Source organism: Coloeus monedula, assembly GCF_965178545.1.
Source record: "Coloeus monedula genome assembly, chromosome: 23".
In the NCBI taxonomy this organism is placed as follows: Eukaryota; Metazoa; Chordata; class Aves; order Passeriformes; family Corvidae; genus Coloeus; species Coloeus monedula.
Window position 1 is genome coordinate 4,298,935 of NC_138803.1, and position 18,642 is coordinate 4,317,576.

At 55.4% G+C, this 18,642-nt stretch overlaps 1 protein-coding gene across 3 annotated transcripts; it reads left to right on the forward strand.

Moving 5' to 3' along the window:
- The first annotated feature begins 3,971 nt into the window (after window positions 1-3,971).
- Window positions 3,972-14,854, forward strand: LEMD2 (LEM domain nuclear envelope protein 2). 3 transcript variants are annotated; one of them, XM_082296006.1, is made up of 9 exons: window positions 3,972-5,393; window positions 6,600-6,640; window positions 7,523-7,598; window positions 8,790-8,866; window positions 9,511-9,590; window positions 11,912-12,057; window positions 13,020-13,121; window positions 13,204-13,306; window positions 14,384-14,854. In XM_082296006.1, the coding sequence occupies exons 1-9, from the start codon at window positions 3,980-3,982 to the stop codon at window positions 14,532-14,534; spliced, it is 2,190 nt and encodes a 729-aa protein (XP_082152132.1). In that variant the 5' UTR covers window positions 3,972-3,979; the 3' UTR covers window positions 14,535-14,854. The 3 variants fall into 3 exon arrangements, with proteins under 3 accessions (XP_082152132.1, XP_082152134.1, XP_082152133.1); XM_082296008.1 differs by having other exon boundaries at window positions 4,380-4,454; XM_082296007.1 differs by having other exon boundaries at window positions 4,406-4,460.
- Window positions 14,855-18,642: the final 3,788 nt, after the last annotated feature.

Genomic DNA, 18,642 nt, shown 5'->3' on the forward strand with positions numbered 1-18,642 from the left:
CATTTCCATACCTTTGGCTTATCTGAGAACTACTCCTCTCTGCTGGCAGCAGGAAATCCAACATATGTAAAGTACGGGTGGATGAGATCAATGGTATGTACGTGAATATATCCAATTCCAATCCAATTTTATCCTCCCAACCTAACACGAGTTCTGTTCTCGCTGAGCTCATTCCAAGAGCTCTGTTTGTGCTGGAACAACACCCCTCGGAGCACTCTGCCGTAAGCAGCCCTCGGGAGAGGAGAAAGCTCCCAAGGGATAATGGAACAGACAGCATGGAGTAGATTACAGCTCTAATGTTTGATTCAAAGGCACACTCCTTGTCCAGGGACTGTTCAGCTCCAGAAAGCTCCCAGTATTGTTGAGGCAGTGTGAGCTGTGGAATCACTGTAATGACTCTGAGTGGGAAGGAGATGGGAAATAACACATTCCATTAGGCTGGGAGTGAGAGCAGCCTGGGCTGCAGGAGCTCAGTCTGCAGAGGGGTGATATCCATGGAAGAGCTGGCATGGGAATCACCCGAGGAGCTGTGGCACATTTACACCAGTGTGCAGAGGCTTGTTTGCTTCAGAGGGCACCTCTTGCCTTGTTACTTCAGAGATAACCAAACCTTTACTCCAGGTTTGATTCTGCTTCATGAAAACAAGGATAATTCCCCCTTGAGGGGCAAACTGCTCCCAAACCCCCTCCAAAAGCTCCAGCGTGGGCCAGAGCTGTCCCTTCAGTGTGCCCTGTTCCCAGCTCCTTCATTTCTGTCATTTTCCAGGCCGACAGCTCCCCTGTGCCACCCAGGAAGGAAAGTTTCCCAGTGATGGCAAGAAAGTGAACATGAGCCTCTTGGATTTGCTTCCTGGACCCTTTCCCACTGGGGTGGTGGTGGGGCTGACGCTGTGGAAAATTCCAGGGGGAGATCCAGTGTGGGACTCTGCAGGGAGATCTGGGAGATCTCCCTCTGCTCTTACTCATGGACCCAGACAAGCTGCAGAAGCAGGGGCTGGCTTTGACCCTGGCCATGGATTCTTCCAGTGGCTCTTCCCAGTTGTCCCAGCTATAAAGGAGCTCGGGATGTAAGGGCAGGTTGTGACAGAGACCACAGGAACCCCTGTCCTGTCCTGCAGCACCAACTGTGTTGTCCAAACAGGCAGCAAAGTACACCTTCAGCTTTTGGGAGTAAATTCCTTCCACCCTTAGGGGCCTGAGCAGGAGAAGCAGAAACTTTTCCACTGGAAAGAGAGGAGAGACCCCAAGTAGCCCCCTCACCCAGGCTGTCAGGGCTCTGGCTCTGGATAAGAAGGAAGTGGTCTCCAGGTTTCAGGATAGATCCATTTTCCCCCTGCCCTGGAAGGTGCATTGGCAGCCAGCAGCACCCAGCTCACACCTGCAGGCAGGTAGGAAGAATCTGCTGCTCCAGAAACAAAACAAGAATTTCCTGGTGGGATGAGCAGCCCAACTGCTGGGGGAAAGAGGCAGGGAAAGAGGAAGGAAGGGAGTGGAATCACCTCTGACTTCCTAAGGCACTGAGCAGGCCCAGGACGGGCGGGCAGATGGGGGCTCTTGGGTCACACCTGGGAGTGACAGGGTGACAAATGGGCACAGTCGGCTCCAAGAAAGCCCTGACACCTCTCCCGGTGCCATGTGCAGGGCTGTCACCCAAAAGCCACGGATAAGGAGGTGGGTGGGGACGTGGGGTTTCAGCAGCCCATCAGTCAGCGGTGGAAGGGTTCAGCTGCGGGGTTTGGGGTGCAGCCATTCCCTGCTCCGGCACGGATCCATTCCCAGGGCTCTGCTCACACCAGTCCTGTCCCCACACTGCCAGAGCCGGAGCAGCCGGCGCGGCGCGTCTGCTCCTCTGGCATCTGAGCCACTGCCAGCAGCTCTGAGGCAGCTTCTGGGCTCGCAGGGAAAGTGGAGGCTGTCCCTCCGTGCTGTCCCAGCTTCCCACAGCCAGCTCCGGGTGTTTCCAGCCAAGAAATGCTTTTTTCTGAGCCCATCTGCAGCCTCGGCACCACTTGGTGCTCCCAGAGCCACGAGGATGATGATGAAGGGGCTGCAAAAATAGAAAATCCACTGTCACATTCAGCCTTGGCACTGTGGGCAGGGAATGGGAACAAAGATTGCCCATGGGGATACAGGGTCTGACACGTCTGCTCCTGCTGCCTTCCCTGTGGAGTCCAGATGCCTTCCAGGGAAGGCAGGGATTCTCCCACAGGGAGGAAGGGAAAGGGGTCATGGATTTCTCTCCATAAAGAAGAAGCACCTGATCCTGCTGAGCTTTGGCGCTGCCAACCTCCTTCTGAGAAGGAATCACAGCTTTTCCCCCATCCTCCTGTTGTCCAGCACCAATCCCATGTCCTCCTCTCCAGAGATTGTGCAATGAGGTTGCTGGGCCTGGGGTAATTTCCCTGACTGACAGAATCACAAGTTGAAAGGATGGGTTTGGGCTTTTTTTGCTGTTTTCTCCAGAGCAAGGTGAGTTCATGCAATTCCTGGGTTTGCATCAGCTCAGCCAGCATGCATCTGCATGTCCAGGCAGAGCTTCTGCAAAGTGAGAGCTGTGAGCTCACAGGATCCGTGTGATGGGAGCAAATTGGAATTTTTTATTTACATTAGACCCCTCTCCACATCATGAGCTGGCAGTGGAGCACAGAGGAGGCTCAGCTTAGCGCGTTCACACTTCCCAGCACAGCTGAGTTCACTCTTTTAATGGGCTCCCTGGCCTCTGCTGATGAGGTATTTGCTGTTGCCAACCAGACAAACAAATCTCAGCATCTTGTTGCTGCTTTCTTGGATAAATTGGGAAGAGTGAGGAGAGCTTTAGGGACCAGATAAGGAAGAGGATTCCTGAAAGAAGGATTAGTGACAGGACAGGAGGATATATCCTCAAGCTGTGCCAGGAGAGGGTCAGGACATCAGGAGGAATTTCTCCATGGAAAGAGTTGTTAACATTGCAAGGAGCTGCTCAGGGAGGTTTGGAGTCCCCATCCCCGGAGGTGTCCAAGGAAGACAGGACGTGGCACTGGGCTGGTGACAAGGTGGGGATGCGTCACAGGTTGGACTCGATGGCCTTGGAGGTATTCCCCACTCTCACCGGCTCTGGGATTCTGTGATGGATGTCAGGAAGGCACAGCTCAGCTCTTTCAGCCTTGTGCTCCTCCAGAGCCTCCCTCTCCCCACAGGTGCCATTCCCGAGGGACCACGGTGTGTCCCCACTCCGCTGCCACACATCCGTCACCAAACCCGTGACACGCAGCTGGCCCCCAGCACCTTCAGCACCGCTGTTCCATTACCTTTAATTAAATTCCAACATTACGCCACCGTATTTCAACCACTTTCATCACTTTCTTCAGTGGCGGAGGCAGGAAAAAGCAATTACTGTTCATCACAGCCGTGCCAAAATAAATTTACAAGTCAAGGCTTGGGTTTGCTGTTTTAGGTGTGGGGTGTGGAGAGACCCCCCTTCCCAGGAAATATTTCATGGATCTGGATCCTGGTCCTGCCTGAGGTTCTGGCAGAGCTCAGCAACTGGGCAGCAATGAGGGAAACGCGTGTGGGGGTGGCAGGTGGCTGGGAAAGGGAAGTTTTTTGGGAGAACGGCCCTAAATGTGTCAGAACATCGGGGAAAGCGAGGCGGACGCTGCTCGAGGAGCAGCCCACGCAGCGATGGAGGACAACCCACCATCAACACCGGCTCGCCCTGCAGCTGAGGCAGCTTTCACCTTTTGCTTGCCCCATTTCTCCCCCTTTTCCCCGGTCCTGAGGGATCAGCGCGGGGCGGGAGCGGCTGCTCCCTCAGGACACGGCGGGACAGGGCACCCTCACCTCCCCTGACCTTCTCAACATGGCGCCCGCCCCCGCGCCCTTTCCCCGTACGACCCGTGCCCTTCCCAACATGGCGGCGCCAGGGGCGCGCCGGGCCCCTCCCAAGATGGCGGCGTCGCTTCCCGCCCGCGGGGCGCTTCCGGCGGGGCCTGGCGCGGCCATGGCGGAGCTGACGGACGCGGAGCTCCGCAAGGAGCTGCTGGCGCTCGGCTACCGCCCGGGGCCCATCACCGCCACCACCCGCAAGGTCTACATCAAGAAGCTGGGCTGCCTGCGGGCCGAGGTGGCGGCGGCCCGGCGCAGCGGCCGCACCGCGCCGCCCAGCCCGGGCCGCTCCTCCGCAGGGCCGCCGCAGGCCTCGCCCTCGCGGCAGCGCTCCGGCTTCACCCGCGGCACCGGCGGGGCCGCCCTTGAGAGTGAGGAGGAGGAAGAGGAGGAGGAGGAGGAAGAGGAAGTGGGGCGGCCGCCCGCGTCCCGCTGGGGGACGTCCGGGGAGAGCGGCGGGCAGACCTGGGGGGACCCCCGGGGGTCCCCGCCGGGCCGGGGCGGAGGCGTCAGGGCTGAGGGCGGCCTGTCCCGAGACAGCCTCGGCAGGTTGAGCCCCTCGGAGCAGTGGGGGACGACTGTGGAGAGAGGTGGGGGTGCGTTGGGGGCGTCCCTGTCTGGGCACGGGGGGTTCAGTTCCCCTTCGCAGTGGGACACGTCCATAGAGAGGAGCGGGGGCCTTGGGGGCCTTGGGGTGGACAGGGCCGCGGGGCCGAGCTCTGCGCCCCACTGGGAGACATCTGCAGAGAGCGGCCGGGGGCTCAGCCAGGGGCTGGGGGCCACCCTGGATGGGTTTCGGGGCTCCTCACTGCAGTGGGGCGCCTCAGAGAGGAGTGGGGGGCTCAGCAGTGGCCTCAGACCAACCCTGGACAGGTTTCGGGGGTCAAACTCCGCATCCCAGTGGAGCCCCTCAGCAGAGAGGAGTGGGGGACTCGGCAGCCGGGCTGGCTTGGGGTTGGATGGGGCTGGGGGGCTGAGCTCCACACCCTACTGGAGCTCCTCGGCAGGCTCCAAACCCCTTCCCAGCGAGGAGCAGTCCAGGAGCCATTGGGGGACATCAGGAGGGGCAGTTGGGGTGCAGAGCGCCCGGGCTGCCTGGGACACAGCGGGGGAGAGAAGGGGGCTCTCCTCCAGCAGCTGGTGGAGACGGGAGAGCGAGGTGACCCCCAGCACCCAGTGGGGCTCCTCAGCGGCTCCCGGGAGGTTCAGCAGCCTTTTCAGGAGAGGGAAGGAGGAACTGGCTGCCAGCGTGGGGAAGGAGGTGGAGCGGGATGCCAGCAGCCGGGCTGGGGGGCTGATCCGGCGCTTCCCGTGGCGGGCAGCCAGCGATGGGGGGCACGGAGTGACGCCACGCACGGCCCTGCTGCGCTCAGCCCCGAGGCAGCAGCCGGAGGGGAAGGGGAAAGGCCTGGAGTATTACCTGTCCCAGTTCCTCTGCCTCGCCAGCTTGGTGCTGCTGCTGATTTTTCTGGGCATCCTCGTGGTGAAGATGGTTGGGTCAGGCTGGCTGGACAGGAGAGAGGAGAGCTGTACGTGCACTGGTTTAATTCTGATTTAAATTTCATTCCTCACCTTTCTTTCTGCTTTCCCTTTATTGCTTCCAGCGCCATCACATTTATCATCCTCGTTGCCATAATCTGACATCTCTGCTTCTGTCCCTCTTCCCATCTCCCCCTTCCCATGGGAAGCCTTGTTAGTCATGGAAAGCAAATCGAAAGTTGGCTTTTTCCAAACGGGTTTGGCCTTCAGTCCCTCAAAACTGCAGGGTTTATGTGGCATGCCATTCCTGCTAGGCCAAGGATGGATTTTATGGATGCCTGCTGGGCCAAGGATGGATTTTATGATGTGACACAATGTCTGTGTAGTACCTGGAGTGTGTTTTTGATGTTCCCTCTGCCAGCACGGCCCTTCCCAGCCTTTATTCAGTCCAAGGGGGAAGTGCAGCCGATCAGTTCAGCACTTCAGGTGTGGCACAGTGTGTCTGTCTCTTCCATGAGAAATGAAAAGGAGTTTCCCCAGCACCCCAGCAGCTGGTTTTTAAAGCAGAGTTCCCCAGCTGGAGCAGCTGGAAATTGGGACATTTCAGGCTTTGAGCTGAACAAAGAAGGGTTTGGAGGCTGTTTTGGGAAGGTGCTGGTACTGAGCCTGGGCACACTGTGCCCTTGGTGTGGGCTGGGAAAGCTGCTGCATTCCCAAAGCCAGGATGAAACTGCCCAGTGTCACTGGATTTCAGCTGTGACTGGAGTTCTGGAGGCAGGAATGTTGCTCAGGATTGTGCCGGCCCTGTGGCAGCTCTGGGAGGCTCTGCAGGTGCAGGGAGCTGTTCAAGCCCTGCAGAGCCTAGAGTTCCAGCTGCACTCAGCCCTCCAGGAGGGTTCATTTCCCTCCCTGTCTGTGCTGGGACATTTCAGGTGACCCTGGTGGGCAGCTAGAGGCAGCACTGGAGTGTAAAGATCAGCGTGAAGCTTCTCAAACAGGAGCTGTCAAAACATCCAGCCCCAGTTTCCACTCCCCAGCTGAACACATTCATCACCTGCATCATTTGTGTGTTTTTCCTCAGGGCTGCTCCCAAAGCAGCTCCTGGAGGGGCCGTTTGCATCTCAAGGTGCTGCCAGGGGGAGATTAACAACGGCAGAACCAGGCTTTAAGTCGAGCCTGCTTTTAAAAAGATAAATATTTTCTTGATCAAAGCTCTTGTTTGCAGCCAGCTAACTTCAGCCTCTTCTCTCTCCTAGTTAATCTCTTGCCTGTGGATTGTGACAAAAGCACGGATGATGTAAGCATTTATTTATTTATCTTCAATCTTGTGAGCTCTCACAGAACAGTGATTATTCCAGGTATTCTATTCCACCCGTAACAGTATCACTGTAAAATGATCAGTTCTATCGTTTTACAGAAAAATTGGGACTTGATGAGTTGGAATTAATGGGCCAGATTAAGTTAGGAGTGTGTGTGAGACTCTGAAAGATAAAAATTTAAATTCCCAATTATGTGAATCAATTTCTTTTTAACAGTTGTACCAGAGGTGGTATTGGTTTGCAATAAAGCTGTTTTCAGCTTTAACAGTACAAGATTTAATCCAGCTAATTCCCTGAGCCCCACCATGGCTGCATAGCCCTGCTCCCTCTGTGAGGATGGATTATTGGGAAACCTGGGGCTGCCCCATCCCTGGAAGTGCCCAAGGCCAGGTTGGACTTGCTTGGAGCAACCTGGGATAGGGGAAAGTGTTAGGAGTGGAACTGGGTGAGCTTTAAGGTCCCTTCCAAGCCAAACATTCCGTGATTAGGAGGGAGAAGGTTTCATGTTGGATTCTGAGTTCTGGTGTCCTGTGGGATGTTCTAGAGGTGATGGATCCATCCATGGTGGCTCTGAGGCTGGTGCTGCAGGCTGGGCTGGGGGTTGGTGGCACTTTATAGAATCCCAGACTGGTTTGGGTTGGAAGGGACCTTAAAACTCAACCAGTTCCTCTGGGCAGGGACTTGCAGAGGATGCACGGGGTCACTTGTGCCTGGAATGTTCCTCTGCTCGGGTGATTTGGTTGGAGCTGGTGGTGCAGGACCGAGCCAGACTCCAGTGCCGTGGTTCTGGCTGATGTCTGGGCCTGCAATCCCAGTGTCCCCTGCCACTGTTGATCTGTGTCCCTGTGTGTGCCCTGCAGTTCTGCCAGGCCAAGCAGAAGGACGTGACCATGGCTGTGCTGCACGAGCTCTACAGTTACCTGTCCGTGCAGGCAGGTGAGTGCTGCTGCATCCCCACCCCTGCTGCCTCTCCCAGCTCCTGCTCGCTTCTGTCCCACTCTGGGCTGCTTTGTGGAACAAGCAGTTCCCTTTTGGGAGCTCTGAGGCAGGCAGGGAATAGAGAACAGGGAAAGGGGGGTTTATTTTAATTCTGAGTGGTGCTTGGCTAATGCACTCCCATCACCCTGCCTGGGTGAGTGGGCTTTGTTTGTACTTGATGTGTTGGGAATCTGAGGTAAGATTGGTTGGGTTTGTTATTTATTCTTTTCTTACCAGCAGCTTGAAATTGTCCTCAAGACAGAGCCAGGAAGTGTAAACTGATGCGTTCTTACACATAAAGTGACCTAAGAAATTCACATTTCTGCTGAAATGTGGGAGCTGATGTGTGAGTGCCTCTCCCTTTCCTCAGCACAGAGTGGTTTAGGCTCTCTGAGCTGAGGAGCTGACCCAGCACAGTCCCTACTCCAGCAGTAAATCCAGCTCATCACTGGTATTTTGGGATGGAGGAGGCTGCTAGAAATCCACTGTATGAGTAGGGACTTGTTCAGCAAGATTCACAGCAGTGGTAATCAGTAAAAAGGTTTCAGTTCCATTTTCTGCATTTTGGACCTCGAGGCTGAAGCCTTTGGATACTGAAGCTGCACAGAACTAAATCTTTTCAAATCTGACTTTGGATTTCCACCAGATTTACTTAGCACATTTGTTTAGTCAACTTGGTGAGGCAAGATCTAGAGGATTTAGTGCCTTGCCAGCATTTCTCTGCCTGGGTTAGAGGCAGAGCTGTGATTTCAGCTCCTTGGAGGCATTTTGAACACTGATCATTAGCTCCACACCTGATACCTGGTGGCAGCTGTACTTCTGTGCTCTGCAAGGGGCAGGAGCAATACTTTCCCCCTCATTGTGTGTTCAGCAGCTCTGAAGTGTCGGGTTTGATTGCCCTTATCCAGCAGCAGCTCTGAAGTGAGAGGTTTGATTGCCCTTATCCAACCTCCATGCAGTGGCTGAGCGTTTTATTAATAGTCATAATCTGATCTGCCTGCAATATAAATCTCAGCCTGGAATCATTTTGCTCAGGGCTGGGGCTGATTGGAAAGGAGAGCATTTGTTGGTGTACATTCAGGGCTTGGTTCTGAGCTGTTCAAGGGCTTTTTTACCAACATGATTTCTCTGTTTGACTTTTCTTACCAGGTAATTTTGAATGTGGAAACCCCGAGAACCTAAAAAGCAAATGCATTTGGGTTAGTGAGGTGAAGGAACACGTGCTGGTGAGTGGGCTCTGAGCAGCTTTGTTATAACCCAGTGCTTAGTCTCTTATAAAGCAATAAATAATAGACACTGAAACAATTTACCATCCATTTTACTTCCTCATCCTGCTTTGATTCTCTCCCATATCTCTCACTTCCCCTTTGGCCAGTCCTGTTCTCAGCAGTTCTTTTGAAAATCATTTTCTCCTCCATCTCTGATTCACTCCCTGTAAATCTTAATGGTTTGTTGTTTCACTGGAGCCATCAGTCTTGCAAAACCAGAAATTTCCCTGAACTGAGGGCTGGGCAGAAGAAGGATTTTTCTCTGCTGCAGAGTGTCAGGAGACAGACTGCTCTGATCCAGCATTCCATTTCTTTGCTGGTAACCTGTCAGTAAGATTATGTTGTATTTAGTGGTTAGCCCTAACAGTCTGGGATGGTGTTATTTCACAGAGTGCTTCATGCATCATCTCCCCAGTCAGAAGACTTCAGGCCAGGCAGACCTTCAGGCTTAGTTCTCCTCCCTCCAGTTTGCAGAATCCCGATAAGAATTAACCTGGGGACAGACCCTATGGAATGAGTTCTCCCACTGCTGTAATGAAATGATGTTGGGCAGTATTTTAAATGAATGGAGGACTAATCTTCTTACGGCTTCCTTTGCACAGAATGTAACTGGCAGTTCCTCACAGAAGTTTGAAGCTGCCCTGCACTGGATACTGAACAGCAACAAGGATTTGGGAATTAGGTGAGCAGAAACCCTCTGAGTCAAAGTTGGGGATCTGCTGATACTGAACAGCAGCAAGGATTTGGGAACTGGGTGAGCAGGAGCCCACTGTGTCAAAGTTGGGGGTCTGGGTGTTGGCTGGGGTGGAATTTGACAAGGTCAGTGGTGCCCTTTACATCTCAGAGCTCGCTGGGCAAACTTCCAAAGGAAAAGTACAGCCCTGCAGCAAGATGGGAACTGAGCTCCCTCCAGGAGTCTGATTCCCAGCCCTGGCTGTGGGATGCCGTGTCCAGGGATGTGCTGCAGATGAGGTGGAAGTGGGAGGTCAGGGCTGCTTGTGGTCATCAGTGGTTGTGTTGTGCCTCCTGTGGGGTGGTCCTGGTGTCCTGCCCAGGGTCCTGTGCCTACAGCTCTTCTTAAACTTGCCCACGTGGTCACTTTTCCCAGGATAACCTCTCTCCAGTACATTTGTGCGTGGGTGGAGCTGCATCCGTGGACCAGAGGGTTCACTGGCCAGCAAAGCCCTCTGTGCAGTGGGGGGTGTCAGCCACGCTTTGGGACCCTCTGGAGCAAGTCCTGAGGAGGAGGAGAGGGAAGGGGATGCTGAATGATACCTTTAGTGTCAGTTGTGTCTCCAGCAGAGCACCCAGTGCACACTAAATCCCAGAATTACTGAGGCTGGAAAATCCCTCCGGGATCACCAAGTCCAGCCTGTGACTGATCCCCACCTGGACAACCAGCCCAGAGCCTTGAGTGCCACATCCAAGTGAGCACTTCCAGGGCTGGGAACCCCACCACCTCCCTTGGCAGCCCCTTCCAATGCCCGACCACCCTTTCCATGGAGAAATTCCTCCTGACTGGATGGTCTGACAGCGGGATGTGGTCACTGAGGGGGCATTTCTCAGCCAACAGGCTCCATCCATGAGAAATGGCAGCACTACTGGGTTTTCAGGGAAAAACCACAACATGCAGTCCATAACCTAAGGAAAGAGTGCTACCCAGAGTCAGCAGCCATCGTCACCTTCCTCTGGGAAGCGTGGGCTGCCTCCAGTCTGTGCTAATTCCAAAGCCTTAACAGTTGTTTGCATTTTCACGTTGCTAAATGTGTCTCTGATTAAGTGAATTGCAGCAGTCGTGGTGCTGGGGTTGGTGGGCAAGGCTTGTAGGAATTCCCACTGCTCCATTTGCTCTTAAATATTCCTGCAGCTGCTGCAGTGATCCACGGATCAGACAGCATCTGTTGCTTTGATTCCTGGGCCATGCAAATTCCCAGGACGTGGCTTTCTTAGGGGCAGGGCTGGATTTGTAGGTGGGCTGGGATGCAGAGTTTTCAAATTCTGTATTTTTATACTCCAGCATATTTCCAGTCAGAAGCTGTGGGATACAATACCCTCCCACTTTTTATTTTCTTAATTAGCAGCTCTGCTGGCTGGTCCCCAAACAGCTCCTCTTCCCTGGAGCCAGCGTGGCAGCATCCCCAAAACCCTGCCCCTGGCATTTTTAGCTACATGAGATGATTTTTTTAGTTGCTAGTCTGAGATGCAGGACTGAAAATGAGCTTTGCACTGGGTGATTTTGCTGCATGTTTTAAGTATTTCCGTGGAATTTGGATTGTAAATAAGATGAGGGTTGGGAAACAACCGTGTGTCTGCAGCCCCTGCAGAGCCCGGGACTGGGGCGAGCTCTCAGCAGTTCGTGAGCCGAGCACCTGTAAATTGAGCAAACCTCATTGTCTGATGGGCTGTTCAGTGCAGACAGAATTAGGAGCTTAAAAATACACAATCCCCTTTGCTCCAGTGCCCCTGGATGTGCTGGCTGTCCCTTGGATCCCTCGATGCCTGTGAGCTCTGGGAATGGCTCAGTGTGGAGAGAGCCTGGGCTTGGGAGCAGCAGTGCTGCAGCTGGGGGGCTGAGGGCTCTGAAGGGCTCTGTGCTGGTGCTCTGTCACTGTTTGAGCTGCTCCTGCTCCCAGCCTGGGTGCCCCAGCTCTCACTGCCGGTGCTGAGCAGTCGCTTTGACTCAGGGAACATTTCCATCTCCGTGCTGGGAGGTGGGAATCCAATTCCGGGTTTAATCTTGTGCACGCCGAGAGGGGCTGTGCAGGGACACTCAGTGTGCCAGTGGGAGCTGCAGCCCTGCTGCCTTCCTGTAGCCACATCCATCCCTGGCTAAGCAGCCAGCCCCAAAATGTTCTGGCAGGAGGCTCTGCCTGGGTGTGGGGCATTTCCTGGGAGCCACGCAGGAGCTGCTGCATCCGCAGTCTGGTTGTTCTCCTGGCCTTGATTAAAGACTGCAGTTGGAGCCTGCTCTCTTCAGTGAGATTTTCTGCCTCTTCCCATCAGGTTGAAAGGCAAGGACCTGTCAGAGCTGGTTTCCAGCGTGGAGGAAGTGTTCTGCCTGGAATCTGCCCACCCCCAGATGGGGCTGGGCTGCCGCTTCCGCCGGGCCGTGGTCACGGCCATCACGAACCTGTTCCTGTTCTTCTGGAGTAAGTGGCTCTCGGGGCTCAGCTGCAGGGCTGAAGCCCTGTGATCACACATTCCTCAGCCATAGGAAATGCCTGACAGAGGTGAAATAAATCTGCTGATGAGTTAATGTCTAATTAACCTTTGTTCTGGCAGCACAGGAGACCCACAGCCTTCCTCTTGTGCTGTGAGTGCTTAAAAGTTGCTTTAAATCAGGCAGCTGATGAGCTCTCTGGGTATTCCTCAAGTACCCATTATTATGGGCTGCAAAGTAAGTGTGTTAACTTTCCTAAAGGAGTCAGTTTTTCTTTTTTTCTTGCTCCAAGCTCCCAAGTCCTCCAGCCTCTTTAATAATGACTTGTAGCATTTCAGGGTTGGAGGTTTTATTGGAATAGTCTGTCATGCCTCAGCTGAGACAGGGGTTTTACCCAGCGAAGTGATAACGAGAGCTGTGTGACTGCAGGAGTTTCTAATCCAGCCTGACAGGGAGGGGGTGACAGGGGACAGTTCCTGTTTATTGCAGACACTGAAGTCCTACTGGGGGCATTGTCAGTGCTAAAGCTTCCATACACATCTTGCATTTTGGGCTGCCACTGGAGCCCCAGGCTTTATTTCCCTATCCAGCAGCTCTCCATGGAGCAGTGAAACCTGACAGTCTCCTGGAGTGATCCCTGGGGAGGAGGCCTCTGGCAAAGACTCCTCTGGGATTTGCAGAAGCGGAGCCCTGTGGTTGTGCTGAGGTTTCTTTTGTGAGGGCAGCTCTGTGCTGGGGCCTTCCAGCCGCCTCATCCCACATCCACAGCTGCCCTTGTGCTGCAGGGTGGGAAGCACCGAAGGAGTTTTGGGGTGCAGCTGCACTGGGGAGCAAAAGGAATCACTGGGATTCAGTTCCAAGCAGGCCTTGGTCCCAGTGTCAGAACTAAACCTGCATCCAGCAAGTACCCAGCTGTCCGTTCCTGGATTCCCTTTGCTTTTATTCTCCTAGGTCTGATAACCCTCTGGGGGATCCTGATCTACCTCCGGTATCACTGGCGGAAGATGGAGGAGGAGGAACAAGCCATGTATGAAATGGTGAAGAAGATCATAGGTAGGAGCTGTGGGAGTTGAGGGAGCCCTGCTCTGCTCCCTGCAGGGCTGAGCCCTCACTGCTGTGTCCTCCTGTCCTCCAGCTGTTGTCCAGGACCACTACAAGGAATGGGAACGGAATTTGGAGCGTTACCCCTACGTTGGCATCTTCCACGTCCGCGACAGCCTGATCCCACCTCAGAGCAGGTGAGCTGGCTCTGGGCACTCAGGAGGGCCGGGAGCAGCAGGATGGGATTCAGCACAGCTCCAAAATGCATCCCTGGAGCTGCTCTGCAGCTGGAGCCTTTGGGTTGGGAAAGGCTTGGACACAGCTCAGGCTGGGCCTGCAGCTGGTGCAGATCAGTGGGACAGCCCCGGGGCTGGCACTTGGTGCAGTGCCACAGGTGCGTTGTCCCTGTTCTGTCCAGCAGTACCTGGGTTTGGTTTGCTTGGACACGGAGCATCAGGTGTCCTCTGCTTCATCTGCTGGGTGTCTGGTGCTGTCCCCTTTCCCAGCTGCCCTGCCTGGCTCTGCAGGCAGCGCTGAGCTCTTCAGAACAATTCCCATGAGCTGAACAGGGCGTTGGGGCTCTTGTGCAGGGATTGTGCGTGCCTGGAAAGGGGCCAGTTTGAGCTGTGCAGCTGGGAAGGGAGCTGCAGTGAGGTGGTCGGGTTTGGTGCTTTCTCAGGTCGGGTTTGGTGCTTTCTCAGGTCGGGTTTGGTGCTTTCTCAGACAGGAATTGTGCTGGAGGTCGTTGCTCTGTGGGAGGTGGGGCTGAAGGGCTGCTTTGCTCCATCTCTGCAGGGATATTTCTTGTATTTTGGTTAAACAGAGTTGCTTTGTCCTCCTGTGAAGTGTTGAACCTCCTCACTCTATCACACACAGGACTCCTTTTCCTCCAAGGGATGACTGCAGCTGTTTGAGCCATCCCTGGCTGTGAGATGCTCAGAACTGCTGGATCCAAAGCTGGGGTGAACATCAGGGTGTCCCCCTGGCTGAGATCTCTGCGTGCAGGACAGGGGAGGGCGATTTGCTCATCGAGTCCCTTTGCAGCACAAATTGAGGCAGAAATTCAGGGCACTGACAGAGCCTCTCATCTTCCCCCCCAGGCAGGATTTGTGTGGCCATGCCCTGGTCTGAAATCTCTACACCAGGCTTTGTTTGATGCCTTTTCCTGCCTGCACAGGGAGCAGGAGGCAGCCAGATCCACAGGCACAGTTGCTGCAGGCAGGGAAGCACAACCAGCTTGGGATTCTCATTTATTTTCTTGCTGTTCCTTGCAGAAAAAAGATGAAGCGGGTGTGGGAGAAAGCCGTGGATTTCCTGGCCTCCAACGAGTCCCGGATCCAGACAGAATCCCACAGGGTGGCAGGGGAGGACATGCTGGTGTGGAGATGGACTCAGCCCTCGTACCTGTCGGACTCGGAGCACTGAGGGGCAGCAGGAGAGGAGCAGCCGTGGGTCTGGGTGTGGACATGGACCCTGTGCAGGGGTCAGGCCCCTCACTGGTGGTGGGAGGAGCAGGGCCTGGCCCAGGGTTGGGGGTTGCACGGCTCTGTTCGCTCTCACTGCTGGAACTCTTCAAACACATTCAGGGCAATAATGGCTTGGAAAGAAGATGGGCTTGAGCTGGTGGGAAGCTGGAATTGCACCAAAGCGAGCCTTCCACAGAGATCTGGCTCCCGTGGCAAGCAAACAACAACCTACAAAGAATAAATGCACGCCCCTCTCGAGGGCTGGGGGGCTCTGCCAGAGCCTGGGGGTGCAAAATTCGACCTCAACTCTGCAAAGGCCAACTGGTGGCAGAGTCCATCAGGGAATGTGCTGGGAGGTAACATTTCCCATGGAAACATTAGGGTGGCAGTGCAGGCGTGTCTTTGTTAGTGTTTGTTTTTGTCAGTGCAAGGACAGCTTTGCTGTCTTGCTTGCTGCTTCCCAGCGAGGAAAATGTTTTGTGTTGGCTTCATCCATCCAAAACTGGGGAGAGGGGGAATTGGGTGAAGGTGGGCCTGGAGAGAGGGGGGAGCCTGACGTGCCTTGGTGGTTGGGGCTGGGCTGGGGGTGGTGGAGGAGAGTTTGTGACCCTGTTACACTTTTAAGTCTGCAGTCTGTGTGCTTTATTATTTTTTTTGGGGGGAGGGGAGGGGATTTGGGTGGAAAATAAAGGATATAGGAAGCTTCTAAAGGCGCTTTCCTGTGGCTCCAGCCCAGGACTGCTCCATGGCTGTTCCAGAGCAGCTCTGGCGGGGCTCTGAGGGCTCTGTGTTCATGTTTAAGCTGGGCAGCTGCAGTGTCTGTGTTTGTGTCGGAGCAGGGATGTGCCAGCACTGGGTCTGTCGCTGTTCCTGCAGCCCCCACGGGTCCCAGGAGCAGCCTGGGTCCATCCCAGCCCTGCTGCATCGTATCTCGTGTCTGTAATCTCTTGGTTACTTCAGCTTCTGTTTCTGTCCAGTGAAGGAACATTTGTTCCCAGGAAATGGCATCAGTGTGTGGCAGTTGAGGCTCGGCAGAGGAGCTGCTGTGCTGCTCTTCCCAGGGCTGTGCAGCAGCTCCTGAGGCTGCAGGGCCCAAATCCTTTGCTGGCCTCGGGCAGGAGAAGGTGCAGAGTAAAGCCAGCAGTGATTTGAGCCCTGTAGCCCCCTGGGTGTTGCTCTCCCTGAGGACATCGTGGGGCTGGATGCACGGATTGCTCCTGTCCCAGGCTCTGGGCTGGCTGAGGGCACAGCCCTGCCCTGCCCTGGGCAGGTGATGCCACTCCAGGTGTGTTCCCTGTGCCAGTCCCTGCTCACCTGGCAGAGTCTGCACCTCTCCCCACGTGGGGAGTTCCCCTGGCACCCCTCGGGCTGCTGGGGACCATGGACACTCCGTATGGATGGAGCAGAGCTCTCCAGGAGCAAAACCAGGAGCTCTTTCCCATTAAATGGGGAATATCCTGCGTGGAGGTGGCTCTTACCCCACATTTTGGGTGTGGGTGTTTGGGCAGGAGACTGCAGCTCTTCAAGGCAAGGACCAGCCCCTTGCACTGTAATAAACAGGGAATAAAGGCAGCCTTGATTCTTCCAAAATGCGTCAAGATCATCACTGCTGCCAGAGAAATTCTCTCAGACACCGGTGCCTCTGTTCTTAAACCTTTTTAAAACTCTTGGTGGGGTTTGGGTGAGCTTTTTTAACCGTCCAGAAGCGCAGAGTCAGGCATTGCTGTCATCCTTTTGTATTAAACCTGATTTTGTAGAACAAACTTCAATGGCTTGGTGCTGTTTCTATGTTCCATTTAGCTCTGTAAAAAAATCAATATCAAAAATAAATTTATTACCAATAATTAACTACTTTTATTTGTGCTGAGAAATCCCAGACTGTCCCAAGTGCTTTTGCTTGGATCAGGTCGAGTTCCAGCTCCTCCCAAATCCTTGGGCGTGGCAGGAGTCGTTCCCTCTGTGTGACTTGTGTGGAAAGAGGTGACTCACGTTTGGTTTGACTCGGCTCATCCTGGGGCTCTGGGTGACAAAGGGGATTTCCAGTGGCTCCGGAAGGGGGTGGCTCCAAGGCTCCGTGGCCAGCAGGAGCTGCCTCCTCTCTGGCTGCAGTTGTTGCTGAAATTTGGGAACAAAGGCTGCGTCTCCTCAGGCCCCGCGTTCCTGGTGGGATGCCTTTGCCCAGGTGAGGTTGCTGAGTCACAGCTGGAATCGGTTCAAGGTGAGGAAGTGGTGCTGGTTGGAGTCATTCCATGTGCCAGGGGGTGACTGTGTCTGCTGGTGGCTGTGACTGTCACCCCCACAGTGTCCCCTCTTCCATCTCCTCTCTCCAGGGCAGAGCAGCCCCGTTCCACGCCACACTGGGCTGGGGTTCTGGTGGTGCCAGCAGTTTTCCTGGGAACAGCAGGTTCTTTCCCCCTGCCCTGCTTCCCTCCCAGCCCCCACTGCCAACCAGAGCCAACCTTCTTGCAAAATAAATTTCTATAATTAACTGTATTTCTATAAATAACTTCTCCGATGGAGCTGTTGCATCCCCTCCCTGTCAGGGAGAAAAATGTGACCCAACGAGGGCTCCAAAATGAAACCAGCTCTTTATCTTTTCCTTTCCTGCTTCCATTTAAAGCCCTTCCCATGGGGTGTTTTCCCTGCTGCTGACATGACAGCTGATGCTGCACCTTATGGATGGGCACAGAGTCGGGGCACGGGGCCAGTTCTCCTGGAGAGATCCAGGGGAGCTGGGGAGGGATGGGCACAGCCATTGGTGAGTCCTGCCTGGAGGTGCCTCCCTCCAGCACGGCCCCATCCATCCCAGAGCCATCCCTGGGATTGCTCCGTGATTCCATCCAGCTTTAAGGAACGGGAGGTGCTGCAGGAGGGGTTTGTGGATGCCCATGAATGACCCTCACTGTGTCACCACCCCCGAGGTGAGGCCTGTCCCCACACGGGGCCAGGCCTGCCCAGCAGCCCTGCTTTTGTAGGAACCCTCCTGTGGGGTCGGTGGGATGTGGTGCAAAGCCCACGGGCGTCTGAACTCCCCTCCAAAGCAAGGAGACCCCAGCGGGTCATGGAAACCGCTGGCTTTGAGCTGGTCTCGCCCAGGGCAGGCTGTGGGCTCGGTGACCCCCACATTCCCCTCCGCAGCTCCTGGCAGAGCAGCAGCTCCCTGGGATGTGCTCGCGGGTGGCAGCAGGACAGCGGAGCCCCCCGGGATGTCCCCTCTGATGGGGACAACGCCCGTGGCCCTGCCCAGGGAATCCCGGGGGAGCAGCCCTGGCTCCCCCGAGGCTCCCTTCGCTGCCAGGGTCCCCCCCGAGCCGCACTGGGACCGGTTTGGAGCGGGGACTGCGGCGCAGCCTGGCCGAGGTGGGAACATGGCCGTGCCCGTAATTAGTTCCTAATTAGCACAGCTTTAATCCGAGGCTATGTTCTCTCCCCTCGGAGCGCTCCGCTCGTTAGCAGAAGCTCACTAATTACCTGTGCGGCTGCCCAGCCCCGGGACCCTGCGGGGCTCTCGCTCCAACCCAGAACCCTCCCTGTGCCCCGAGTGCCGGGACACGGCCCCAGCCCGGCTCTCCCCGGCACGGGAATGAAACACGGGAGACACCCAGAGGGACAGGCTCTGCCAGGGGGAGGTGGGCACTGCCAGGGGGCGGTGGGCACTGCCAGGTGGGCTCTCCCATGGGGAAATGTGAGCTTTGCCAGGATGGAAGGTGGGTTCTGCCAGGTGGGCACTGCCAGGTGGGCTCTGCCATGGGGAAAGGTGATTTTCGCCAGGCTGGAAGGTAGGTTCTGCCAGGTGGGCACTGCCAGGTGGACTCAGCCAGAGAAGAAGGTGGGCTCTGCCAGACAGGCATTGCTGGGGGGAAGGTAAGCTCTGACAGGTGGGCTCTGTTAGGATGGAAGGTGAGCTTTGCTAGGATGGAAGGTGGGTTTTGCCATGGAGAAAGGTGGGCACTGCCAGGTGGGCTCTGCCAGGAGTCTGTGCTGGGCTCCCCAGTGCCCCAAGGCAGACCTGGGCACTCAGTCCTGCTCTCACTGAGCCCCAGGGACCCCCGGCATGGGCCTGGCCC